The 27165-nt window shown below is 34.6% G+C and overlaps 2 protein-coding genes across 3 annotated transcripts; both read left to right on the plus strand.

Annotated features, from left to right (window-relative positions):
* The first annotated feature begins 21577 nt into the window (after positions 1 to 21577).
* LOC149534962 (pentatricopeptide repeat-containing protein At2g27610-like) lies at positions 21578 to 24350 on the plus strand. 2 transcript variants are annotated; one of them, XM_089804897.1, is made up of 2 exons: positions 21637 to 23443; positions 23726 to 24350. In XM_089804897.1, coding segments are annotated over exons 1-2 (1668 nt in total). In that variant the 5' UTR covers positions 21637 to 21777; the 3' UTR covers positions 23728 to 24350. The 2 variants fall into 2 exon arrangements, with proteins under 2 accessions (XP_089661022.1, XP_089661023.1); XM_089804896.1 differs by having other exon boundaries at positions 21578 to 24350.
* Positions 24351 to 24447: 97 nt separating this feature from the next.
* Positions 24448 to 26875, plus strand: LOC149534963 (uncharacterized). Its single transcript, XM_089804898.1, has 2 exons — positions 24448 to 24587; positions 26338 to 26875. Exons 1-2 carry the CDS (start codon positions 24553 to 24555, stop codon positions 26657 to 26659), a joined length of 357 nt encoding a protein of 118 aa, XP_089661024.1. The 5' UTR covers positions 24448 to 24552; the 3' UTR covers positions 26660 to 26875.
* The last annotated feature ends 290 nt before the right edge of the window (positions 26876 to 27165 follow it).

The following is a 27165-nucleotide window of genomic DNA, read 5'->3' on the forward strand; positions in this document are numbered from 1 at the left end:
GGTTCAATTAGTTACAAATGAGGTTAAACAACTAGATTTTAGGCTAATTCCAAAAGTTTCTTATAAAAATGACCCTACCAGTGCATTATCCATCATTCCACCCAAAGTCATAATGGTGCAAGATGTCAGGAAATGTTACAATTGCAAGGTAGGTGCAATAGGAGACTTGGAGATTTTTCAAGGATATGATAAACTATGTGAAAATGGAGTACTTAAGGAAGAATTTCAAATAGTTGAGAAGAAGGGCTTAACCCGTGCCCTAGTTTTCCCTACAGTTTTTAAAATTGAATGGATAAGAATTGTCCTAAGAAGAATACACAATGGTTGTTTATGGCTAGAAGGAGGACCTATCAAGATAAAAAAGAGAATTGTGTATAGGGTTATAGGTTTTCCAACCCTAGATCGGTACAAGACCCTGCGAAGTGATTCTAAAGAAGCTATTGAAAAGAATACCGAGGCAAAATGGAACAAAAGGGGCATGACTGTTGGTATAATGACAAATCCCCTTCTGGACTTTGTAGTAAGAATCATATCTCATAAGTTTTATCAATCAAGGATGTAGGTTACAAAATTGTCAAGAAGGGTCATTTATATGATCTAGCAGAATTGGTATTACAACAGATCATGGAGAATCTGGGAGCAATAAGAAGATCAAAAGGTGCTCAATGTAAGTTTGAATCAGTTCTAATTTGTATATTTTTCTATGGTCTGGAAGAATTTTCCTCTTTTGGCAAAGTAAACTAGAAATTAAACAAGTCAGCTATTACTCAAATTAATGAGTACATTGAGCAAATGGGAGACAACTTTGACTCCCTAATGACAAGTTACTTTGAGGATTTCAAGAAATCCATGAAGCAAAGACTGAGGATACCTATTTCCCTAATGAAGTATCACATCAATGATATTTTTTTCTTAGTTGATGTTGATTATACTTATATCCAAGCAACAATTCCAAGGGTCAGATGGCTAAGACCATTAGGATATGAGATAAACATTGATGAAGCATTAGTAGAAATCATAGCATTGCTTGCAGAGGAAATTGATAAGGAGGCACCACACTTTGGTACATATGATGTGGTGTGATCCAAAGTGGATATGGAGTAGAAGACTACCTCCACTCTGAAGAAGAAAGACAAGCTTGTAAATAAGCTTAAGGCAAAGTTTGGAGAAGGCACAACAGAAGAAGTAGAAGGTGAAGGTGTTGAAGCCAAGGAAGAAGAAGAAGATGATGATGATGAAGAGGAACATCAACATCTTGCATTGACACATGGCTTAGGAGAGGGTGAAGAATAGGAAGAAGTTGCTGAGGAAGAAGAATCCAAGGAAGCAGCAGATCAAGAGCCTAAGAAGAGAAAAGCCAAAGCTCAGCCTACAACCCAGTCTAAAGCAAAGAAAGGTGCAAAACCAACCCAAGCCAAGCCAAAAATACCAGTAATAAGAGCCACCACAAGAGCCTCAACTCAAAAGGCCAAGGAACATGAAAAAGAGAAGAAGAAGGCTATTGATCAAATTGGTAGTATGTAGAAGAAACCAAGGAGAAAATATTTTGCACAACCAGAGTCAGATGATGAAGAAAGGATAGAATCTAAAGACATCAGCTAATTCATAGTGGTAAGCCATAATCCTAAGTCAAACATTGATAAAATATGTGATAATGTTAGAAAGAATGCAAATTTTTTTGGATTGAAAAATGTTGATTTTAAGAAATTAAGTAGAGAAGATTAGAATAAACTAGAAGAATTAGTATATGCCATGATGGTAGAATTTAAGAACACTCCTCTTGAATTAGACAATACAATGCCCAAGGAATTATATGAGATTGTTGAAAATAAGTGGCATTATTGTTTAAAAATGGAAAAGGAAATAAGAGAATCCACATTAGCACAAGTAATGCCAGAATTGAGCAAAGGTTAAATCACTAAGGCAAACAAGAAACATGGGAGCAAGTTGCACCAAAATATAGAGCTTTTAGCATCTTGCAGAATAAAGTTGAAGATGTTGTCCAAAAATCAACTAGAATGTGGAAGTTGATATATGGCTTGACTACTGTCAAGGATGGAGAAGAATATCCCTTTGAGGGAGAAAACATTGAAAAAGATAAAGATGCAAATAAGGCTGAGGCTAGTAAGAAAGAAGAAGAAAGAGAACAAGAAAAGAATGAAGGAGAAAAAGAGCCTGAAAAAGAAATAGTGGAGGAGGAAATAGAAACAAAAAATGAAATGGCAATAGTTGAAGAGGAGCAACAAACTAAACAGGATGTACAAGATACACAATTGCCACCTCCTAGTCCTCCACATATAGCACCTGCAGTTATAGTTATTGTAAAGGATGTTCCTAACACTTCTGCTTAGAACATCAACCCCTTAACTACAGAGGATCTCAAGAAGATCCTTCACCAATCAACACTACAAGCACAATTATGCACAAATCTAGTATTGGTGAGTGTTGATGAGCTGCAGAAAGCTATAGCAGCAATAACAAAGGAGAAGGAAACTACACAAGAACAATCCTCACAACCTCCCACTATTATAGCAGATCAATCTCAAGAGCAAAAGGTACAAGAAAAAATTGCTAAGGTTGACTCTACAACAAAGGTAACAACTACTGTCGAGGAGCCTAAAAAGGAATCAACAAGACAAGACGTTCCTGTAGCAAAAACCCCAGGAGCACCTCCTCAAATTGTCATCATTGATCAAGGTAGTAGAGGAGAGGAAAGAGAACCAGAGAAAACCCCTAAGGAGTAGGAGGCAATACAAACATTGGTGAACTTGCCTACCTTAGGGACTCCTCAGAAATAGTCAAGCACTGATGCAATGCCATTACAAATCTCTACACCAAGCTCAAGCACTACCAAGATTACAAGGGTAATTCACTATGGAGACCCTACATTAGATGAAGAAATAGTCATACCAAGCTATGACTCAAAAAAAATGAACTTGCAATAGATATATGAAGTGTAAGAGGCACTAGAAAAGAGGGAAAGACAAGAGATACTTAGGAATGATTATAAGCAAAAGCAAGCACTGGTAGAAATAAAAGAAATATTTCTTGATGCATTCAACTTGTAGACACCTGATGAAACCAAGCCTATATTGGAACAACTGACATATATTGTAGAACAACTGACTAATGAAGATTAGGAAACTAATGTGAAACTCATGGAATGGTCTGAGAAGAAATTTCAAGGAAAAGTTAATGAGAAAATATCTAGTGAAATAGCATTGTCACATGTTGAATTGGCGAAGAAGATTGAAAAAGTGAAAAAGGTACTTGAGAATGTGTTCTCATTGTACAAAAAGTTGTGTGACTTCTCATACTTCACACAGGAGACACGCCAAAAAATAATGAGCTTGGAGAGAAATTTGAAGATTTCTAGCACTCAACTGCCAAATGATCCAGCTCAGAGTGAGAAGCATTTTGCCCAAATGCTTCATACTCAGAAGGAACTAGCTATGTTGATAGTAGAGGAGGCCAACATCAAGGCCAAATTGATGTAAATACAGTCTTCCATAACTCCACATCTGGAAGTACTCCATAAAGAAAAAGCCTATGCAAAGAATATTCTTAAGAAAGATCCTAATCTTTCTACTTTGGAAGGACTTGTTCATCTTGCTACAGAGACAACTATCCAGCATAAATCATTGGAAATTGCTTTGGATAATTGGGATACATCTCTCAAGATGATTATGGAGATCAATAATTTTTTTTGGCAAAATATGGCCTTAATCTCTAGAACCCTTCGACTTAAGTATCAAAAAGGGGGAGATATAGTAAAGGGGGAGAAATAATTGAGAGGAAGATATAATGTTTGGGGGAGTTCTAAATAAGAATGGAAGAAAACATAGATACAAAGTATAGGGTACACAAATACATCAACTTAGGGGGAGCATAAGAATTTTGGTTATAGTTATAGGAATAGAAATGACACAATAGCTTAGGAAGTTTTGAAGTTTTGTATATATGCCAAATTGTATACATATTTTACTCTAGGAGATTAGGCTTTGATATGTTGCTAAGTGTTTTTGACACTCATGTCAAAGGGGGAGATTGTTGAATCTAAGACTAGGTTTTGACTATTTCGTGTCAACACACTTAAGAGGTTTACTAAGTTCATGCCGAGCTAGTAACTTATGCCAAGTAAAATATGTATAGATGCCAAGTAAATAGTTGATGCTGAGCTACAATGTATGTCGAGCCAAACAAAATTACAATAGGTGTCGAGTGAACTTCATGTGCTGAGGAATCTTTAGGTGTTGAGTGAAGATCAAGTGCTGAGCAAAGTATAGTTGTCGAGTCACTATAGAAGCCGAGTGAAATAGAATTGCTATAGGTGCTAAGTGATCTATTTTAACAAGTGTTGAGTAACACAGATTGGACATAGTTGTTTGTAATTGCACAAACACCTATGTAAACCATTTTTTGAGCTGACATAGAAGAATCTTGAAGGATATTAAAGATAAGAACAAATCTTTTATATTTCCTATGCAATCAGCATGCAACCAATAAGAAAAGTGCAAGAAATGAGTGGGAAATAAAGATTTAAAATAGATCATAGATTTATACCTAACCCTAAGTCTTCAAAATCCTTAAAAAGAGGATGAAACCCCATTATATGCGTGGATGAATGAAGAATATGGGTAAACTATAGTGAAATTCAGAGGGAAGTGTGAAGAGACTTAGAGGAATAGAGAAACATTGTAGCATCCAGTTAATGAAGAACAAAGCATTAGAATATCAAAGAGTGACATATCAAATCAAGCAAGGATCAGGTCAGTCAGAGCAGAACAAGGATCTGAAATCAGTAATTGGAGATTGTAGAGCTATCAGGTCAAAGACTTTCTAATACTCTCTAACAATTGTATTAGATAATAGAAATCCTATGGACTTAGGTTGGCCTAGCAGCCATTTGTAAATCCTTTAACAGGGTGGCATTCCAAGTGAATGTACAAAAGTCCTTTAACTAGGCCTACTTTTAGTAGGGTAGTGAAATCCTTTAACCAAGTCACTTTTGATAGAGTGTAAAGTCTTTAACAAGACATGCCTTTCACAGGGAAAACCATTGGAAGTGATCAAACATTGTAAACTTAAATAGTTACACATTGTTGCAGTGATATTTTGTGGGTGTCATCCCCACCCCACTTTTACCTTCTCATTTTGGAGGGTTTCTAGGTTACCAAATTTGTGTGTTTTTTATTTTCATGCATGTCTTTACTTTCAAGTTCAGTAGATAGATTGAATACATGTGAATAGCTTTTAGTTAAAATAATTTAAAAGGGTTAAAGTTAGTTACTTCTGATTCACCCCCCCCCCCCCCCCCCCCCCCCCCCCTCGCCCCCCTCTTAGAAGTAAATCTTCCCACTTGTTAATTCCAACACTAAGCTAAAGAGCAGGATGTCTTACAGAAGGGAGATCCCCAAGATGAATGAAGACAACTTTAAGGCATAATAGAAACTCATGAGGCTTCACTTGGCAACCACTGGAGATTCAGGGACAAAGTACCTAGACATCAAAGATATGACACCTACAAGAACTATGACTGTTGAAGAAATTGAAGAAAAGAAGAGTCATAACATTATGATGATTGGTATTGCTTCATCTCTCAACTATGTTGAATTTGACAAAGTCAAAGATTGTGGAACTTCTTATGAAATGCGGATCAAGCTAAAAGCCATCTATCTACGAAGGAGATGATAATGTAAGAAGAGCTAAAGTTGAAAGTCTCAGAGGACAATTGATCAAATAAAGATGAGAGAAGATTAGAACATTGAAAAGTACAGTGACATATTCAAATCTAGTGTTTGTGCAATCAAAGCTTCAAAAGGAAAGATTGAAGATGAGATAGTGGTAAGTAAGTTTCTCAGAACACTTCTTTCTATATTTGTAATCAGAGTATCAATAGTTCAAGAAATGAGATGCAATCCAAAGAATGATATAACATTGGATGTAATAGTTGGAAGATTGACAACATTTGAGCTAGATAACTATGATAATTATGTTCCTAGTTCTAGCAATCTTGAGTGTGCATTTGAAGCCAAGTTGTCACTCAAGAAGAAAGCTAAAAATTCAAAAGCCAAACAATCTAAAAGTGAAGAGGAAGATAGTTTTGATAGTGATCTTGAAACTATTGAGGCCTTACTTACAAGAAGGTATCTCAAAGGTAAAGGAAAGTACAAAGGTGAAATTCCTTTTATCTATTTCTCTTGTGAAGAAGTTGGACACATTGTTGCAAGATGTCCAAATAGAGAAGACAAAGATGAAAAGAGGTACAACAAGTACAAAGGAAAGAATAATTTCAAGAACTTTAAGGACTACAAGGTCAAGGTAAGAAATCTTGTTTTATGGCTAAAGATTCAAATAGTAGTGTTGATGATAAAATGGTCTATATTGCTATAAAACATGAATCTAATGATGAAGGATATGACACTTATCTCTTATGTTAGCAAAAATGATACATGGATTATTGATAGTGGTTTCTCACACCATATGATTTTTGAAAAAACAAAGTTTGAACATATGGAACATTATGATGGTGGAAGTGTGAGATTTGGAAATAATGAACTGTGTTGAATACAAGGAAAAGGTTGTATCACACTAACTAATGAACTTAGATGTGATAATGCTTATTGGGTAGAAGGACTAAAGCATAATCTACTGAGTGTGACATAGTTGAATAACATTGGATTCAAGGTAGAATACATGAATGGAAAGGCCAAGTTGCTAGATGGAAAAGGAAATTTGGTTGGTCTGGTAAATAAACCAAAGGTAATCTATTCTACCTAGATCTTAGTGAAAGTTCATGATTCATTGCTCAAGTAGAAGAAAGCTAGTTATTGCATAAATGACTATGTCATGTGAACTTTGATAATTTGATCAAGATAAGAAAAAAAAAAAGAGTGAGAGGTATTCTTATTTTGAGGAAACCTGATATGGGCCTATGCAAAAATTGTCAAATTGGTAAGATGGGCAAGACAAGTTTCAAAAGTAAGAAATATCATTCTAAAGAAGTCTTGGAGCTAGTTCATACAAACTTATGTGGACCTATTGGAATTGATAGCTACAATGGAGATAAGTATTTTATTCTTTTTGCTGATGATTATTCTAGAATGATTACCGTAATGTATTTGAAAGATAATTCTAAAGCATTTCAAAAGTTTTAGTGGTATCTGGCAAGAGTAGAGAAAGAAACTGGAAAGAAGCTGAAATGTTTGAGGTCAGATAGAGGTGGGGAATTCATTTCCAATGAATTCAATGAATTTTGCATTAAAAGAGGAATTAAAAGAAGTATTAGCCCTTGGTACACCATAGCAGAATGGTATAGCTGAAAGAAGGAGTAGATCCATCATGAATTATATAAGAACTTTGATGATAGAAAATAATGTTGCAATCAAATACTGGAAGGAAGCAATCAGTATTGTAGTGCATACCTTAAATAGAGTACAACTGAAAAAAGACTCAAATCAAAATCCTATATGAAGTATGGTATGACAAAAAACCTAATGGAAGTTACTTGAAATTATTTGGTAGCAAATGTTATATCTTGAAAGAATCTAGGAAAGGTAAATTTGATGTCAATGGTGATGAAGGCATATTCCTAGGATACTCCTATAGAAGTAAAGCATATAAATATTTGAATTTATCAACTCATAAGATCATAGAAAGTGTACATGTGAGAATTGATGAGTTTTCATAAAAGAGTGAAGAAGAGAGCGACAAAGAACTTGAGGATTACAAAAATTTTATCTACTATGAACTTGATACATTGCCAAATCCAATTCAAAGTCAACAGACTTCACCTCTCGAGTCCCCAAATATCTAGAAGCTACCAAGTTGCAAATAGTGCAACCCAAGTCACAGTTTGAAGGACCCAGGTCACAGTTAGAAGCTACCAAGTTGTTGCCAGAGAAAACTAAGTTTGAAGGACCTATGTCATAGGAAGTGGGACCCAAGCTTGATATAGAAGATCATGACGAGGCTAGTGGAACAATTTCCAAATCCAAAGTACCTATGTTAGCAAGATATGTCAGAAGGCACCATGCACCTAATCAGATTATTGGAGACAAGTCATATGCAATATTGACAATAAACAAATTGAAAGGTACATGTGTGCTTGCTAAATTTGAACCTAGATCAATTAAAGATGATTTGGATAATAAAAGTTGGATTGAAGTTATGAATGAAGAAATAGAATAGATAGAGGCGAATAAGACTTGGACTCTTATTCCTAGACCCAAGGATAAGAATGTAATTGGCACAAAGTGGGTTTTCAGAAATAAGTTGAATGAAAATGGAGAAGTCTCAATAAACAAAGCAAGGTTAGTATGCAAAGGTTATTCTCAAGAAGAAGGTATTGCTTATGGTGAAACTTTTTCTCCTATTACAAAATTATAAGGTGTTATAACTCTACTTGCTTATAAAGCTTATCAAATGGATGTGAAATATGTATTCTTGAATGGAATTCTTGAAGAGGAAGTTTACATAAAAAAACTAGAAGGTTTTTTATATTCTAGCAAAAAGAATATGATTTGTAAACTGCACGAAGCATTGTATGGACTCAAGGAAGTTCCCAGAACTTGGTATGAAAGACTTTATAACTACTTGATAAAGATTAGCTTTCAAAGAAAAAATGATAGCAATAGCCTATATATCAAAGAAGGACCAAACAAGAAAATTGTATTGGTAGAAATCTTTGTGGATGACACATTGTTTACTGGAAATGATGACTTGTGTGAAGCCATTTCACAAGAGATGAGTAAAGAATTTGAGATGTCCATGTTTGGAGAGATAAAATTCTTTGTTAGATTACAAATTCAATAGAAAAAAGATGGTATCTACATTACTCAATCCAAATATATCAAGAAGATAATAAAGAAATATAGAATGGAAGATTCAAGACCAATTGGAATACCTATGTCTCATGGACATAAGTTTTCCAAGAATGATGATTCCAAAGAGGTAGATCAGACCACATACAGATCAATGATTGGAACATTGCAATATGTAGTGCATACAAGGCCTGATATTGCATTAGCAGTTGATATGGTGGCAAGATTCTTAGAAAATCCTAAAGAAAATCATATGATGACAATCAAGAGAATCATGAGGTATTTGAAGGGTACTGAAGGTTATGGATTATGGTACAAGAAATGAGGCAATCTAGAATTGAAATCCTTTACAAATGCTAATTGGGAAGGAAGTGTTGATAATAGGAAGAGCACTAGTGGTGGAGCATTTTTTCTTGGTAAAAGACTAGTGACTTGGACAAGCAAGAAGAAGAATTGTATTTCTCAATATACAACAGAGGTAGAGTATGGGGCAACAACAGTTAATTGTTCCAATGTTGTTTAGTTCAAGCAACTGTTAGCAGGTATGAAGATAGAAATCAAGGATCCAATGGTTATCTTCCATGATAACACCAGTGTAATTAATATATCAAATAATCCTATTATGCATACCAAGACCAAACACATTGTAATAAAATATCATTTTCTAAGAGAATAGGTGCAAGATAAAGAGGTCAGATTGGAATATGTGACTACTAAAGAACAAATTGTAGACATATTCACTAAGCCATTACCTAAGGATGCATTCTTGTATCTAAGAGGTAAGTTAGGGGTCATTTCGCTTATCTAAAGCTCACTAAAATGAAGTTTAGTAATGCATCAACTAGAGCATGTTGAAGATCAATCAGTTGATGCAGTATTCAAACTAAATTAGTACATGAGGTAAACTAATATTCACTAAATATTGTCTTTGGTATGAGATATTAAAGAGGGAGAGTTTGTTGTCATATTCACAAAAAATTTACAAAGGGAGAGTTTTGTGATAAGGGATAATTTTCTTGAAGATGTCAAATAGAGAGAATGAACTTGGTTTGATATCAAAGAGGTAGAGTTTGCTATCAAAAGAAGATGTTGAAGATAGAGTTTACTGATGGAGGGAGAAATTGAAGGCAGAGGGAGTTCACACTAATATAGGGAGTTCTCATGGATTGGAATCATAATGAAACTAAGGATAGTTTTCTTACTTTATTTTTGCTCTAAAATTTTATTGTATTATGACATGTTGTGTTTCCATCAATGCCAAAGAGGGAGATTGTTGAAAACAATTGGTTAATTGTGTATTATCTTTGATGTTACAAAAAATGTCATATCTTTTCTAGTCAGTGTATGTCAAGCTCACTCAGGTGATGAAGACAATTTCCTATATTTGCCAAGCATTTTAGAGTTTGCCAAGTTCAGAAGATAGTGACTACTGAGTTCACTCGGGTGACAAATAGAAGTTCACAGAAAAGTTGGTTGGAACTAGTATTAATTGAGCTCACTTGGTTACCAAAGGAACTTTGTTAAGATGTAGTGTTAATCGAGTTCACTTGGTTGACATAAGGAAAATTATTTTTGAGTTAGTATCTATCGAGCATGGTCGACTAACGAAGGATTTTCTTGTTTTGGCATATTGAGTTCAATAGATTTGTTTGTTGGTTCTAGCTAACTGAGGAGATGAATATCAACTATTATAAGTTGTATTCAGTCCAAATTGACAATGTGTATAATATAAATATAAGGTCAAGTTGAGGATTGAATGTGTGAAAGTATATAGAAGAGTTGAAGATGCTTAGAGGAAGTGAATTGAAAGGATAAGCAGAATATCCTTATGGAGCTACAAAGGTACATTCAGTAAAAAAGGATCAAGTATACAAGCCAAAATTGAGATCTGTAATCAACAATTCAGTTGCATCAAAAATTAGGCTAATATATTGATCAAACTATAGGATAAAACAATATATTACATATATATTTATAATAATTGTATTTGTTATATATATTATACAATATATATTATTATATAATAATATATTACATATATGGTTAATATATTAATATTACATATATGCTTAAAGATGAGTTATACAATTTATTAACTAATAATGATTAACTATAGAGACATGTCTCCTCCTCTCATATTTATGAGTCTTCAAATCTGCATTTGGAAGACATCAATCAAATTGACAATGTTATTAATAAAATTTGATGAAAATGATCCATGTTACTTATCATGCAATGTAACTGCAATTAAACTAAGAGAATAAGACATAGATGACTAAACTAGCAAGCATGAAGTGTTAAAACCTTCCTATTTAAGCTAGATGTACTATTCTAATGCATGAGAAGAGAAGCTACACTAATACAAAATATGCTACTATGCTACTATGTGCAAGAGATGAGGTGATGCAACAAGTCTTTAAAAGCTCCCAAGTGTTAGTTTGCGGTGATTGATTAGAGAAGTATTGTACATCATAAATTCTTTGGGGTTTAGGGCAACACCCCAAATTTCTTTTTGGACCGTGGTCAACATTGTGGCTAATTTATGGTAGACATATAGCTAACATGTTGTAACTCTAAAGCGGCATAAAAATACTTGTACAAAAGGGCTTAGGGTTAGGGATTATTTCATTGTGGTGATGCAAAAATTAGTTCTTCTGGTGGTATTGAGCTATAAGGGATTACATGTTGTAATCAGGTTGTAATCACTAGATCGTAATAATATCAGACTTGTTGTTTGGTGGACATAGCCCAGGGATTAGGTGAACCCCATTAAATCTTGGTGTCTTGTGTTCTTTTTTGTGTGATCTATTATTTTTTGATATTGTTTATATTTGCATATAGTTATTTTTTTTTTCTGTGGTTTAATCTTAACAAGTGGTATCAAAGTGAGGTTATTTTATTAGTTATCCTCTGCAAGAAAATCTCACAGTTGAGTGGGAGTCTCACAATTGAGTGGGAGCGATGGCAGATGAGGGTAAGCTGAGGGTTGATAGGTTAATGGGCAAAAATTTTAGTTATGAAAGATGCAAATGGATGACTATCTTTGTCAGAAGGCTTTATGGAAGCCATTGGAAGGAAAAACCAAGAATTAGGAATCTATGTCAAATGACGACTGGGATCTTTTGGACAAAAAGGCACTTGGAAGTATTCGATTATGCCTAACACCATCAGTGGCATTTAATATTACAAAAGCAAAGATAACGTAAGAGTTGATGCAAAACCCTAGTGAAACTATATGAAAAAGCTCTCTGCTTTAAATAAGGTATTTCTCATGAAGCATTTATTTAATATAGAAATGGAAAAAGGTGGATCTATTACAAATCATTTAAATGAGTTTAATACTATTACTAGTTAGTTATCTTTTGTGGGTATCAATTTTGATGAAGAAATTAGGGCTCTCTTGATTTTGTGTTCTTTGCCTAAAAGCTAGAATGGCTTGGTAATGGCTATGAGTAATTCTATTCCTGGATCTAGTATCCTAAAATATAATGATGTGACCAATGTTATTTTGAGTGAGGAAAATCGTACGAAATCCTTAGGTGGATCTACACGAGGAAGTTCTTTGAACGCACAAAGCAAAGGTAGAATGACTGAAGAGGAAATAATTTTGAAAATAATGGGAAATCAAGAGGAAAGTCAAAGGGGAGGAGGTCTCAATCGAGAGGACTGAATGACTGCTGGTACAATGGGAAGCCAGGGCATAAAAAGAAATATTGTTGGTCTCAAAAGAAAAAATGAAGGAGATAAACTAGATGGATACAAGGAGACAAATGTGGTAAGTAAAAAATCTGAAGAGGATGCTTTGCTTCTGTCCTTAGAAAGTGTTGATGATTCATGGGTTTTAAATTCTGGTGCTTCATTTCATGCTACACCTCATAGAGGTTATTTCATTGATTATGTCAAAGGGGATTTTGGGCTTGTTTATTTGGGGGATAATGAACCTTGTTAGATTGTTGGAAAGGAAAAAGTTAAGATTAAGTTGTAGAATGGGAATCATTGGCTACTAAATGAGGTTTCAAGGCTGAGTAGGAATTTAATTTCAGTAGGAAAACTCACTGATGAGGGTTGTGTAGTTACTTTTAATGATTAAAATTGAAAGGTTTCAAAAGGTTCCCCTGTAGTAGCAAAAGGTGTGAAAGTAGGCACCTTTTATCTTTGTATAGGTCATATTGTTCCTTCTACTTTAATTGTTTCAGAGAAAAATGAATGTTCGGGAATAATTTTTGTAGTTGAGCAAGGAGAACAAATAGTTGTTGTAAATTTTGATATAGTATTATGGCACAATAGACTTGGGCATATGAGTGAGAAAGGTATGAAGTACTTCATTCAAAGAAAGTTCTACTAGGTCTGAAATGTGTTAATATAGATTCCTATGAAAGTTTTGTGTATGGAAAGCAAAAGAGAGTAAGTTTTGTAAAGACTAGGAAGGAAAATGCTTGTGCATAATAATGTATGGGGACCAGCTCAGATATCTTCCTTTGTGGCTCTCATTATTTTGTTACATTTATTGATGACACCACTAGAAAAGTATGAGTTTATTTTCTTAGACAAAAATTTAATGTATTTCAAACTTTTAAGAAATAGAAATGCTTGGTTGAAAATGAGACTGGTAATGAATTAAAATGTCTCAGATCTAATAATGGTGGTGAGTATTGTAGTCATGAATTTGAAGATTAATGCTCCACTAATGGTATTCGTAGACAAAAAACTATTCTAAAGACTCCATAGGAAAATGGAGTGGCTAAACACATGAACAAGACTTTAATGGAGTGTGCAAGGAGCATGAGGTTGCATGCTGGGTTACCCTTACACATGTGGGTGGAGGCTATCAATACTATTGTATATTTGATTAATAGAGGTTCCTCTCCTCCTTTGGGTTGTGGTATTCTAGAGGAAGCATGGACTAGTAAGAAGGTGAGCTATTCTTTTCTCAAAACCTTTGGTTGTGAAGCATTTGCTCACATAGATTTTGAAAATAGAGCCAAACTAGAAGCTAAGTCAAAGAAATGTGTATTTTTTGGATATGACATTAATGAATTTGGTTATAAACTTTGAGATTTTAAAAATCATAAAATTGTAAGAAGCAGGGATGTCATATTCAATGAGAAAGTGTTGTACAAGGATCTGTTCCAGCAACATGAGAAGAAAGAACATGATTATGTAGTGTTGGATGATTCCAAAAGATGATGTACCAACCATTCCTCATGATGTACAACAACTGCAACAACAAATACCACACACACTAGTGAATATTAGGCAATCAACAAGGAAAAGTAGACCTCCATAAAGATTTTCTCCCTCTTGGCATTCTATTTTACTTACTGATGCTGGTGAACTTGAATGTTATGATGACACTGTGCAAGTGGATACTAGGATTCAGTGGGAATCTGCAATGAAAGATGAAATGGACTCTTTGCTGAAAAATAAGACATGAGATTTATGCAAGTTGCCCTGTAGGTAAAAGGTCTTTACAGAATAAGTGGGTGTACAGGTTAAAAGAAGAGGATGGAGGTAAGAAAAGATTTAAAGTCAGGTTAGTTGTAAAAGGATTTGCACAAAAAAAAGGAATTGATTTTGATGAGATATTTTCTCCTGTTGTTAAGATGACTTGTATCTGTACTATTTTAAGTGTTATGACTACTGAAGATTTGCATTTAGAGAAGCTTGATGTTAAAACAACCTCCTTCATAGTGATTTGGATGAAGAGATAGATATAGTTCAGTCATAAGGATTTGAGGTCAAAGGTAAGGAGAACTTAGTATGCAAATTGAAGAAAAGTCTATATGGCTTGAAGCAAGCACCCGACAATGGTGTTTGAAATTTGATAATTTTATGCATGAGCATGTATATAGTAGGTGTCATCTAGATCATTGTGTTTATTTAAAGAGGTTGGATGATGACAACTACATTATTTTATGTTTATATGTTGATGGTATGCTTGTAGCTGGGTCTAACATGGATTAGATTAAGGGGTTGAAACACCAGTTAGCACATGCATTTGCTATGAAGGATTTGGGGGCAACAAAACAAATCCTTGGTATGAAGATTTGAAGAGATAGGAAGAATAAGAAATTGACACTATCTCAAGTTGATTATGTTGAGAAAGTGTTGCAACATTTCTTATGGAGAATGCTAAAGCTGTCAGCACACCTTTACTTGGTCATTTGAAGTTGACTAAGGAGATGTGTCCTAAGACACAAGAAGAGGAGGATAAGATGTCCAAGGTACCCTATGCTTCAGCTGTAGGAAGCTTGATGTATGTTATGGTATGTACGAGGCTAGATATTGCACATGCAATGAGAGTCATTAGTAGGTATATGAGTCATCCAGGAATTGAGCATTAAAATGCAGTAAAATGGATTCTCAGATATTTGAGAGGAACATCCAATAAGTGTTTACACTTTGGGGACTCCACTACTAACTTACAAGGATGTGTTGACTTAGATTTGGTAGGAGATTTTAATACTAGGAAGAGTACTACAAGTTATGTATTTACTATTGATGGAGCAGCAATGAGCTAGGTTTCTAGGTTACAGAAGGCTAATGTTTTATCCACTATAGAGGCAGAGTATGTTGTTGCTACAAAGGCAATGAAGGAGATGATATGGCTTCAGTTCTTCTTGGAAGAATTAGGACACCCTCAGAGGAATAATTATTTGTTTACAGATAGTTAGAGTGCCATTCATCTTGCAAAGAATTTAACTCTTCATTCAAAGACCAAACACATACAGTTGTGGTACCATTTCATTCAGTCAATTTTGGATGACAGGTAGTTAAAGTTGGATAAGATACATATAAATGACAACCTAGGGGATATGTTTACAAAGGTAGTGAAAAGGTAGAAGCTAAATTCTTCTTCAACTTTGGCTGGTCTTCTAGACTAAATAGGAATAAAAGAACAACAAAGTCTAGGGTGGTTTGATCTAGTGGGAGCCCCATGTGGTAGTAGTATTGCTATAGGATCAGTCTCCAAGTGGAAGATTGTTGTCTAGTGTGGAGTTTTATTAGTCCCCAAGTGAGAGATTGTTAGTTTGTGGTGACTGATCAGAGAAGTACTATACACACTTCATAAATTCTTTGGGGTTTGGGGTAGTGCCCCAAATTTTTTTTTGGGTCATGGCTAATGTTGTGGCCAACATATGGTCGACATATGGTTGACATTTTGTAACCCTAAAGTAGCATAAAAGTACTTGTATAAAAGGGCTTAGGGTTAGGGATTATTTCATTGTGATGATGTGAAAGTTGGTTCTTGTGGCGGTATTGAGCTGTAAGGGATTATGGACTGTAATCAGGTTGTAATCACTGGATCGTAATATTATCGGACTTGCTGTTTGGTGGATGTAGCCCAGGGATTGGGTAAACCATGTTAAATCTTTGTGTCTTGTGTTCTTTTCTGTGTGATCTATTATTTTTTGATATTGTTTATATTTGCATGTAATTGTTATTTCTATTTCTGATTTAATCATAACACCAAGAGTACCTAGAATTCCTGCAACATGATGTTAGTACAAAAATGAGTGATATGAGATGAGGAGAGAGCTCTCCCTTTTAAAGAATAATGAATGATGGAGATCATGAGGCAATACAGATCTAATCAAGTGTAGAGGATGAAAGTGGAATGATCATGTGCACAAGTGTTTCCACCAATCGTAATCAAGAGTTGACTTTTTTGCCCCATGTGAGACAAAAAAGGCTTTAAAAAAAAAAAGTGGGAATAATACTTTATGTGTGCACAACTTAGGATAAGTGGGGAATGGGGTCTTTTATTTAATTAAAAGGGGAGACGTTCCTTTTAATTAAATAAGAAATTAGGATATAATGGTCAAACTATAGGATAAAATTGAATAAATTATTTTTTGAAAATTTGATAAAAAAATGAATGATCAATAAATTAAGAAAAAATGTTGATAAGGGGGCTAATAGTCTAGATGACCATTATTTGGTGATCACAGAAATAGGGGCAAATGTCCTACCATAATTAATCCCCTCTTCTTGAGCATATCCTTTGCAAACTAGTCTTGCCTTGTTCCCCACAACTTCACTATTTTTATTCAGTTTCTTTCTGAAAATTCACTTTGTTCCAATCTTCTTATCACTTGGTCTTGGTACAAGCATTTGTGTGTTATTTTTCTTAATTTGACCAATATCTTCATTCATAACATTTATCTAGCCTTCGTTCTTAAGTGTAGCATTCACAATTCTTGGTTCAAATTCAGCAATTAAACATGTAGTGTTCTTCAACTTAATTCTTGTCATGACTCCAACACTTCTATCTCCAATAATTTGTTCAAGTGAATGGTTCTTTCTCACATACTTGGCTAGGATAGGTTCAATTCTTGAATCTCCAACATTATTTCCACTCGGTTGGGGTTCTTCACACTACTTGGGTTGTAATCTCTGTGGCTCAGGTATAATAGGCTAATACTTAGTAACATTATGTTGACGCTTAGTAGTACTAAATTTTTGTTTGAGTATTACATGTTGTCACTTGAGTACTACATCAAGTGTATCATCATATACATAGATAAACTTATTATAATCACCAAGTTCCTTTTTGCTATCCTCATCATTCTTTTCTACAAACTCATCAATTCTCACATTCACACATTCAATCATTGTGTTAGTAGTTTTGTTCAAATTTTCTCTTAGATGAATATCCAAGGAAAATACCTTCATCGCCTTTAGAATCAAATTTACCATTTCTTGCATCTTTGTGAATAAAATCTACTCCTAAATACTTTGAAATAGATTATGTTAGGTGTAAGACCATACCAGAGTTCATAAGGTGTCTTGTATGTTTATTTCTTTAGTTGAGATCAATTTAGAGTATATATTGTAGTATTGACTTCTTCTGTCCAAAACATTTCAGAAATCCCTTTTTCATTCTTTAGTGTCATTCCATAATCAACTATAGACCTACTCCTTTTAAAAACTCCAACCTATTGTGGTTTCCTTGGGGTAGATAGTTGTCTCTTAATTCCATTCCAACACAAAAGTTAGTAAAATCAATAGACATAAACTCACCACCTTTGTCAGCTCTTAAATATTACAATTGTTTACCAGTCTCCTTCTCAACTCTAGCTTTGTACCATGTGAACATATCAGAAGTATGTGATTTAACTTTCATTAACATGACATTCATCATCCTATTTTAATCATCAACAAATAGTATAAAATATTTGTCACCATAGTAACTTTTCACTCTCATTGGTCCACACAAATCAGTATGCACAAGTTCCAATATATCATTAGAAGTATGTATCTTACTTGCAAAACTTGACTTTGTCATCTTACCAAGTTGACATTCTTTGCACATAGCATTATCAGATTTTTGCAAATTTGGTAAGCCTCTAACTCTTTTATTTCTATCAACTGAAAGTTAACATGGCATAACCTTGTGCCACAACCAAACATCTTCAACTTTCACAAACAAGCAAGTATCAATTGTAGGATCAAGGTAGAACATATTACCTTTAGTTTGATCACCAATACTGACCAGATTTTCATCATCATCAAAGATATCCACTTTCTTATTCTAAAATTCAGGGTCGTGATTTGTATTATTCAACTGAGAGACACTCAATAGATTATATCTTAGTCCTTTCACCCAATAGACATCATCACATCGTATTTTATCCTTAAGCATCAACGATCCTCTACCTTTCACTGGACATGGAATATCAATTCCCAATTGAACAACTACACTATCACATTCTTTAAATTTGTCAAACTTACTAAGATCACTAGTCATATGATGTAAGTAAGCACTATCAATGATCTGAGTATCATTCTTAGTAATATGTGAAATAAGTGCTTTACCTTCTTCATACCTTCCCTCCTCATTAAGGTCTTCTTTAACTACAACATACACCACTTCTACTCCATCTTTCTCATCTTCAATATCTGACTCATTGTACTCTTCGTCAATAATGTAGCATGATTTCTTCCCTTTGTCTTTGTAGTCTTTTTTCTTCTTGTACTTGTGATTCTTCTTGTCATTTCTATCTTTCTTGTCATCCCTATACTTGTTAGGGCATCTAGTTGCAAAATTGTCCTACTTCATTACATTTGAAAAACATTAGAGGTAATTTACCTCTACCTCTAGGTAACCTCCTTGCAAGAAATGCTTTAACTCAACTATATCATCATCTGATTCTGACTCACTTTCATCTCCATTGCTCTTGTCTTTCTTTGAACTACTAATGGTTAGTGAAAACTTGAAAGCATTCCCAAGTGTAGGCATACTAGTATCATAATTGATCAATTCAAATGCATTCAACCAACCAACTAAACCAAGCATTCTCAAGTATAAGAGCATTTCCAAGCAGAGCTCTAACTTCCTAAATTGTAGAAACATTTATAGCATAGATAGGTAAGAATGTTCTAAGAACTTTACTTACAATTTCACTATCATTGATAAATCCTCTAGCAACTCTGATTGCACTTACAAATTCTTTGATTTGGTTCTCATACTATGCATCATTCCCACCTTCCTTCATTCTCATGTCATCATATTTTCCTCTCAAACTATTTAACTTAGCTCTCAATACATTCTCATCTTCACCATGTACAAGTGCCATCTTGTCGCACATATCTTTACCATTGGTGTAGTTCTTGATATCATTGAATTCCAAATCATTCATGGCAGATGCAATTTCAATTATCATGTTATTGTTTTCTCTTTTTGATTCATTTCATCCATAGTCATAGGATCAATAGAAGAAACATATGCATTGTCTAACCAATTTAGAGCATGATCTCCAACTCTAGATAAGTGTAGCCTCATTATGTTTTTCCATGAGGAGAATTTATCCTTGTTTAGCTTAGGTGCCTCTATCTTGTGCGACATCTTCAGATCTTTGACTCAAGTCCCTTTAAACTTCTTTCCTTTAAGCACTTAGCTTTGATACTAATTGTTAGATAACTAAGAGGGGGTGGGGGGTGAATCAGTTATAACCTATTATCTAACAATTCATTCCCTTGTTCTCACAATCTCTACATGACCTTACCTTGTAATTTATTTATTTATTGCTATTAGCTTTCATCTAGGCATTTTTTGCTTTCCCTATCAAACACATTTATATGTTCTTCTTCTTAATTTCTCCATTGTCCCTTGAATCAATGTTAAATGATGGAGTAGTTTTTTTGTAAATTATAACTTAAACTCAACTTTTCATGGCATACTATCTTTTCTTTGGCAACAAAGCCTTATAGCCATTTCTTCTTAACATCGTAATTTTTTTTAAAAAAGATGCGTTTGTTCGCTTAGAGAAGTTTGGGACTTTTAGTCATTTCAATGGTGTTCCTAGAATCAACTCAAAGTTACCTTAAATCTTTCTCCTAAGCATAAACTAGTGATTATATATTTTTTCTATTTCTCATTAGGCCCTCTACAACCTCATCTTGAAATTTCTTTACAATTTGGTAATTGATTTCATCCAAGCACTTCTCATTTTTCCCTCTCACATAAATCTAATTATTCTTATTTCCAAAGCTTTACATTGTCCCTCAACTTTGTTAAATACTATTATAAGTCTTCTAATTAGTTTTGGTCTAAAATCAACATTTGTTTTTAGAAAGTCAATAATCATAGGTAATTTTCAAGTAATTACTTGGAAGCTTCACCACCATAAAATCCTAATTGGTCATAATCATTCCAATTTGCCCTGTTGCAAAATGTTTAAGTATGGTAAAACACTTATTTTTGGAATTCCCTTTCATGTAAGATTATTAGATCATTGAAGTTTACAACATTTCTATTTCCTTTGTAATTGATTTCCCTTGCAAAGTTGTCTTAGAATTAGTCATATATTATCATGAAATATATAAGAAATATTATTATTAATCACATATAGAAAGGTAAATGTAATAGACATTTATAACATTTTTAAAGTTCATGTGAACAGTTTAGTTTAATAATTGTTTTTGACATTTGCATTTAAGAACCACTCAAAGATAACATATCATTCACTAGCTCTACACAAAAATTTAAACAAATTTTTTCAATCTACTACCAAATAAGATTAATATATAGTTTTAGTAGGCTATATATTAGTATTTGTCGTAACATATATACTATTGCAATCAATTTTGAGTAACTTGTGATTAAATTATTTCATTTCAACCAATAACAATTTATAATTTTTTTGTTTTAATTTTTTTTTTCTAGATTTTTTTATAGTATAGATGTTTAATTTTGTACTTTTAAAATTATCAAATTTCTTTTTATGAATTGTGACAGTTTGAGATCTTATTAACGAATTTCTCAAAAAAACTACACCTCTTGCCTCTTGCGAAGCTATATTTTAGGATGCAATATAATTTTAAATTTTAATTTTAGGCTATCTTTTTTGATATTTCAATGATATTTATTTTGTGTCTTTCATTTTATGTTTTTTTGAATAATATTGACTGTCAATTAAAAATTCAAACTAGCAATTTTTTTAAATTTCATATATTTTATTGTGATATTGCTATCAGGGTATAACATTTAACTATGTAATACACACGAATCTAACATGACAATAAATGGAACACTTAGCACTCATTGAATCTAGGTGATGCTCACAGAGGTGAAGCACGAGATTCCTTGAGAGGTCACCTTTCCCAATACTACTCTAACTTGAACTACTCTAACTTGAACGCACTCAAGTACAATGTTTTCTCCATGATTAAACCCACTCTACCCATTTGTAAAAGCTTCATCAAGTGTTGTGCCTTATGAACCATTCATAAAAACAAACAGATTTATGCATTTCTAAATTCACTCGTTGCTTGGAATTTGAAGGGCATCGCCATTTGAGCAACTATTTAAAAATGTATTTAGTAGTAAGGTTTACCGTCATATTCAATCCCAATAAACATGGCTTATATGCTGGACATTCAATCTCCCCTTGCTATGAGAGAAAGAATTAGCTCAATGCGAGCTTACCAGTAGCAACGCAATTGTGGTGGAATGTACATTGTCCATTCTTCAACTGCAATCATAAAATGTCATTGCTACCTAACGATCATCTCAATCTCACAGCATTATGTGGAGAGGTTCAGTTGCCACAGAATCCCCAGGCCTGCATTCTTAAGAATGCGCTTTCACAAGGGAAAAGGTGACCACTCGTCTACTACTCGCAGGCGATTTGCATTTGCGACACCCACAGCTTTTGAGAACAGGCTAATCAATTTGTATGTGAAGTGCGAGAGACTGGTTGATGCTCATAGAGTGTTAGAGCACATGAAAGAAGGAGACAGCGTGTCATGGAATACCATTATTGCAGCATACCGAAGACATGGATGTCCTCAAGAGGCACTCACTCTTTTCCAACAAATGCAACGAACAGGTTTACAGCCCGACCACTTCACATTTGCTAGCGTTCTCCCAGCCTGTGCCAAAATGGGAACTCTGGAACAGGGCATGGGCATCCATCAGAGCATAAAGAACAGAGGAATGTCGTCAGATGTTGTAGTTGCAACTGCTCTTGTAGATATGTATGCGAAATGCGGAAGCATGAACAAGGCACGTGAACTGTTTGACAAAATGCGTCATAGAAATGTGGTCTCGTGGAATGCCATGATTGCAGGGTATGCGCAAAATCTGTTTTTTGTAAAGGCATTGGAAACTTTTAGACAAATGCAACTGGCCGGTGTAAAGCCAGACTCCACAACCTTTGTCAGTATCATCGCTGCCTGTGCTCAAATGGGAGCTCTGGAACAGGGTATAGCCATTCATCAAATCATAATTGAAAGTGAATTTTTTTCTGATATGATAGTTGGAAATGCTCTTGCAGATATGTATGCAAAATGTGGAAGCATAGAAAAGGCACGTGAACTGTTTCACAAAATGCCTCAAAGAGGTGTTATCTCGTGGACTGCAATGATTGCGGGATATGCACAAAATGGGTTTGTTGAAAAGGCCTTGGAAACTTTCAAGCAAATGCAATTGGCAGGTGTAAAGCCAAATTCCACAACCTTTTCCAGCATTCTTCCTATCTGTGCCAAAATGGGGGCTTTGGAACAGGGTATAAACATCCACCAAAGTATAACAGAAGGGGGTTTTTGGTTCGATGTTGTAGTTGCAACTGCCCTGGTAGACATGTATGCGAAATGTGGAAGGATAGACAAGGCTCACACACTGTTCGCCAGAATAACTCAAAGAGATATCATGTCATGGAATGCCATGATTGCAGGGTATGCACAAAATGGATTTCCCGACAAGGCTTTAGAAACTTTCATGCAATTGCGATTGGCAGGTGTAAAGCCAAATTCTACGACCTTTGCCAACATCCTTCCTGCTTGTGCGAAAATGGGGGCTTTGGAACAAGGTATGGACATCCATCAAAGTATAACGGAAGGGGTTCTTTTGCCAGATATTGTAGTTGCAACGGCCCTTGTAGACATGTATGCAAAATGTGGAAACATAGGCAAGGCGCGTGAGGTGTTTGACGGAATGCCCCAAAAAGATGTCATGTCATGGAATGCCATGATCGCAGGATATGCACAGAATGGGTTTTTCAAGGATGCTGTTGAAGTCTTAGAATTAATGAAAGAGTCTGGAACACATCCTGACACTGTGAGCTTTGCTTGTGTTTTACTTGCATGCAGCCATGCAGGTTTAGTGGATGAGGGCTGTACGTACTTCAATCACATGACTAACTCTTGTTGCATTACACCTACTGTTGATCATTATGTGTGCATGGTTGACCTTATTGCTCGTGCCGGTCATCTTGAGGACACTCTAAACTATATCATTAAGATGCCAGTTAAACCTGTGGTGGTTGTGTGGATGTGTTTTCTTAGTGCATGTAGATCACATAAAATTCTAGGCTTAGGAGCATTTACTGCAAATCTGCTTTTAGATTTGGATCCTAAAAATGCTGCGACTTATGTTCTTCTCTCAAACATTTATGCAGAAGTGGGCAGGTGGGGTGAGGCTCAAATGGTAAGGAGATTGATGAAAGAGAGACAAATTAAAAAGATTCCTGGATATAGTTGGATCCATGGCAATAAAATGGTACATGTGTTCCATGTTGGAGACAGTTCACACCCACACAAACAAGAGATTTGTTCTAGAGACTCACAGAAATAAGAGATTTCTTCAAAGCTAGAAGAAATTGGATTGGGAGACCAAGGCATCAGGATATTTTTCAGATTCAAGACTTTTCACTAAATGATGTGGAAGAGGTGGAAAAAGAATTATTCCACCGCTACAATGGTGAATAGTAAGGCAATTGAAATTGGTTTGTTAAATACACTCCCTGGAACAACTAAATTGTTGTGAGAGACAGCAAACCATTTCCTTTTTTTGTTAAAGAGGGACAACGTTCTTGCCACGATTATTGGTGATGCAATCTGAAAGTGGGCTTGCACTATTATAATGCAGACTGTGTCATTGATGCAGTGATCTTGAATGGACAAGGCTTGTTGCTGAACAAAAAAATGAAGGAACAAAACTTGACTTTAAATTACTAGAAAATTCTGTAATTCTGTTTTTATTTATTTAGCAATTTAGACCGTAGTGTTTTGAGTGTTTGGCAATTCTGGGCATTTGTTGCAATCATTTCTTTTAGATTTGTCAATTATCTGTTGCATGATAATATGGATGTTTCATTGTAATCTTTCCAGAATATCTAAAGATGGAGGAGGTGGAGAATAGGGAAAAGGCAAAAGGTGAGGAAAATGGAAAGCTGTTTAATCAGCAGGACATTAAGAGTGAAGAATTGATCCTTGTTTAATTGTTATGGTTGTAGCTGTAAAATCTTTTGCTTATATCAGGTTGGTCTTTTATACAAATTACACATTCTATGGTATTTATATTGATTATATATTTTTTTCAAATACATCATGTAAAAATGGCAGGCAGAAAATGTCACTTTCCAAATTCAATACAAGGTGGACTCTTAAATATCATATTCAGAGAGAAAAAAGTAATGCTGCTAAGCAACAAGTGCTATTGAACTAGTTTGCAGGAGGTGGATGTCAGTCATCTGATTTCCACACATCTGATTTATCTTGTTCATTATATTAATAATCTTTCAATATGAAAGAGCTTCATCATGACCCTATTTCTCATTATTTTAAAGCCGATAGGCTTCTCCTATAGAGCGAACACTCCAAAATATTGTCTCATGCAGAGTCAGCTGTCTCACGCAAAAATTACAATGTGTATGTTTATGCCAGCACATTGTTCTTTTTATGTCTCGTTGGTGTATTCAATTTGAATTCTAAGAGTAGTTGTCATAACAAGTAGTGACAACAGAAGTAGTCATGAACTTGTTATCATATTCAATTCGAATTATAAGAGAAGTAGTCATGACAAGTAGTAGTGACAACTATATGTGATCCTAATGAATCGATCCATGATTTGACACCTTTGCGTTTAGATAACCATTTTCGCTGCATAGTGAATCTTTATATACTGATCACTTTCTATTCATATTTCAGCTCTTCTTACTTGGTTTTAGACTTGAAACTAGGAAAAATGTATTTTTGGCCGCAATTTATATGTTCATGTGATGTTGTGGAAACATTTACGAAATAGAGTGGGTTTTCTCAGGGGATTATGTTGAGTGACTCTGCAAATAAGCCATGAAAAAAATGTATTTTTTGCAATCATAGTTTATCTTTTAAACTCATTTTTGTTTTGTTTGTTCAGTTGTCAGAGCCGGAAAGTTTGTTCAAAGCAGTTTTAGGGTTGAACTTTGTTTATTCGTGGAGTAGAGTCTGCAATTAGCTCAAATTTAACTTTGTTTAACTGTTTTATCAGATTTTAAAACAGTTTTAGGTTTTATTTTGTTTATTTGTGGAGTCAAGTCGAGTTTCATCATAAATACCTGCAAATTCAACTCTTTTCAACAATTTCTTCAAGTATTAGAGGAGATTTAGGAGTTTATTTTGTTCATTTGTGGAATAGAGCTGACATCTATCATAAATTGAATTCTGTTCAATTGTTTCATCATATTTTAAAGCAGTTTTAGGGATTCTATTTGTTTATTTGTGGAGCAAAGTCAACATTCGTCATCAATACTTGCAAATTCAACTCCTTTGAACTGTTTCATCAAATTTTAAAGCCATCTTAGGGATTGATTCATAAATACATACAAATTTAACAGTGTTTTGTCAAATTTTAAAGCCATTTTGGGGTTTGCTTTTGTTTATTTGTGGAGTAGAGTCAGAGTTATCATAATTTTTGGCTCTTTTGCAATGAAATATCAATTAGTTTGATTAAATTTCTACATTATCGAATCAAGATACAGTAAAGAGAAATTTGAGTCTGTTCAACGATTTCGTCAAATTTTAAAACATTTTAAAGATTTCATTTCGTCAATTTGTTGAACAGAGTAGAAATGTACATAAGGATTTAACTCTTTTCAGGTGTATCATCAAATTTTGAGGGATTCATTTTGCTTACTTTTGGGGCAGAATCGAGTGCCATCATAAAATAGATACAAATTCAAGTCCGTTCAGCTGTTTCATCAAAATTTAATGCAGTTTTAGGGTCTCATTTTGTTTATTTTTGGAGCAGAGTCGAGAGCAATCATAAAATACTTGGCGGAGTAATATTCAGAGCAGGGCAGCAATCTGATGGGGAAAACCTTGTGCGAGGGCATTCGTGGAGTAATGGTTTCAAGTGGAATCTTAAACATTCACTCCGCCCTGCACCGCCATTCTTGTGCAGATCGTGTATGGTCCCAAGTTTGGGGGAAAGACGGATCAGGCAGTCCTGGACACAGACGTGGAAAAGCTGGGCAAAGTGTTGGATGTTTGCGAAGAGAGGCTGTCCAAGAGTGAGTTTCTGGCCAGGGATTTCTTCAGCGTTGCAGATTTTTCACATCTTTCCTTCTTAAATTCTCTGGTGAATGTGGCCGGCAAGGGAGATCCCATTACATCTTGCAAGAATGTGAAAGCATGGTGGGAACGCATTTCCTCTCGCCCTACTTGGAAAAAGGTGTTGGAGGCGATCAAAGCGTAATTTGTCCTGCATTTTAGCTCTTTGACCAGTCATGAGTTTGTTTTAAATAAATGACGAATCACAATGAATAAAACTGGGTAACAGTTCAATATTTGGCTTTTCTAGTGATAAGGAGACCGTGCTAACACGAAAAGAGGGAAAAGAGTGCCGAGGAAAATTGGGAACTAGCATTTTTTTTTCGATGAACTTGTTACATTGCCGTGGAAAACTGGAAAATGAGCTTATTTTCCATAAAAGGAGCTTGTGTTATTATCGGATAGACTTTTTCTTTGAGGTTGCTTGCAATTGGAAATTGTCTCACACCTTAAAACAACTATCAGAATACCATTTACTGACCCAATGCAACAATCAGAAAACCATTTGCCGACCATATTTTAGAGT

The sequence above is a fragment of the Cupressus sempervirens genome, chromosome 10, assembly GCF_028749045.1.
Source record: "Cupressus sempervirens isolate cs-2001-9-10 chromosome 10, ASM2874904v1, whole genome shotgun sequence".
Taxonomy (NCBI): domain Eukaryota; kingdom Viridiplantae; phylum Streptophyta; class Pinopsida; order Cupressales; family Cupressaceae; genus Cupressus; species Cupressus sempervirens.

Excerpts from the sequence above, each read along its gene's own strand:
- LOC149534963 (XM_089804898.1), top strand. The coding sequence starts at position 24,553 with ATGGTTGTAGCTGTAAAATCTTTTGCTTATATCAG. Across the intron at positions 24,588-26,337 it reads AAATCTTTTGCTTATATCAG|AGTCGAGAGCAATCATAAAA; the intron begins GTTGGTCTTTTA and ends TTTTTGGAGCAG.
- LOC149534962 (XM_089804896.1), top strand. The coding sequence starts at position 21,778 with ATGTACATTGTCCATTCTTCAACTGCAATCATAAAATGTCATTGCTAC.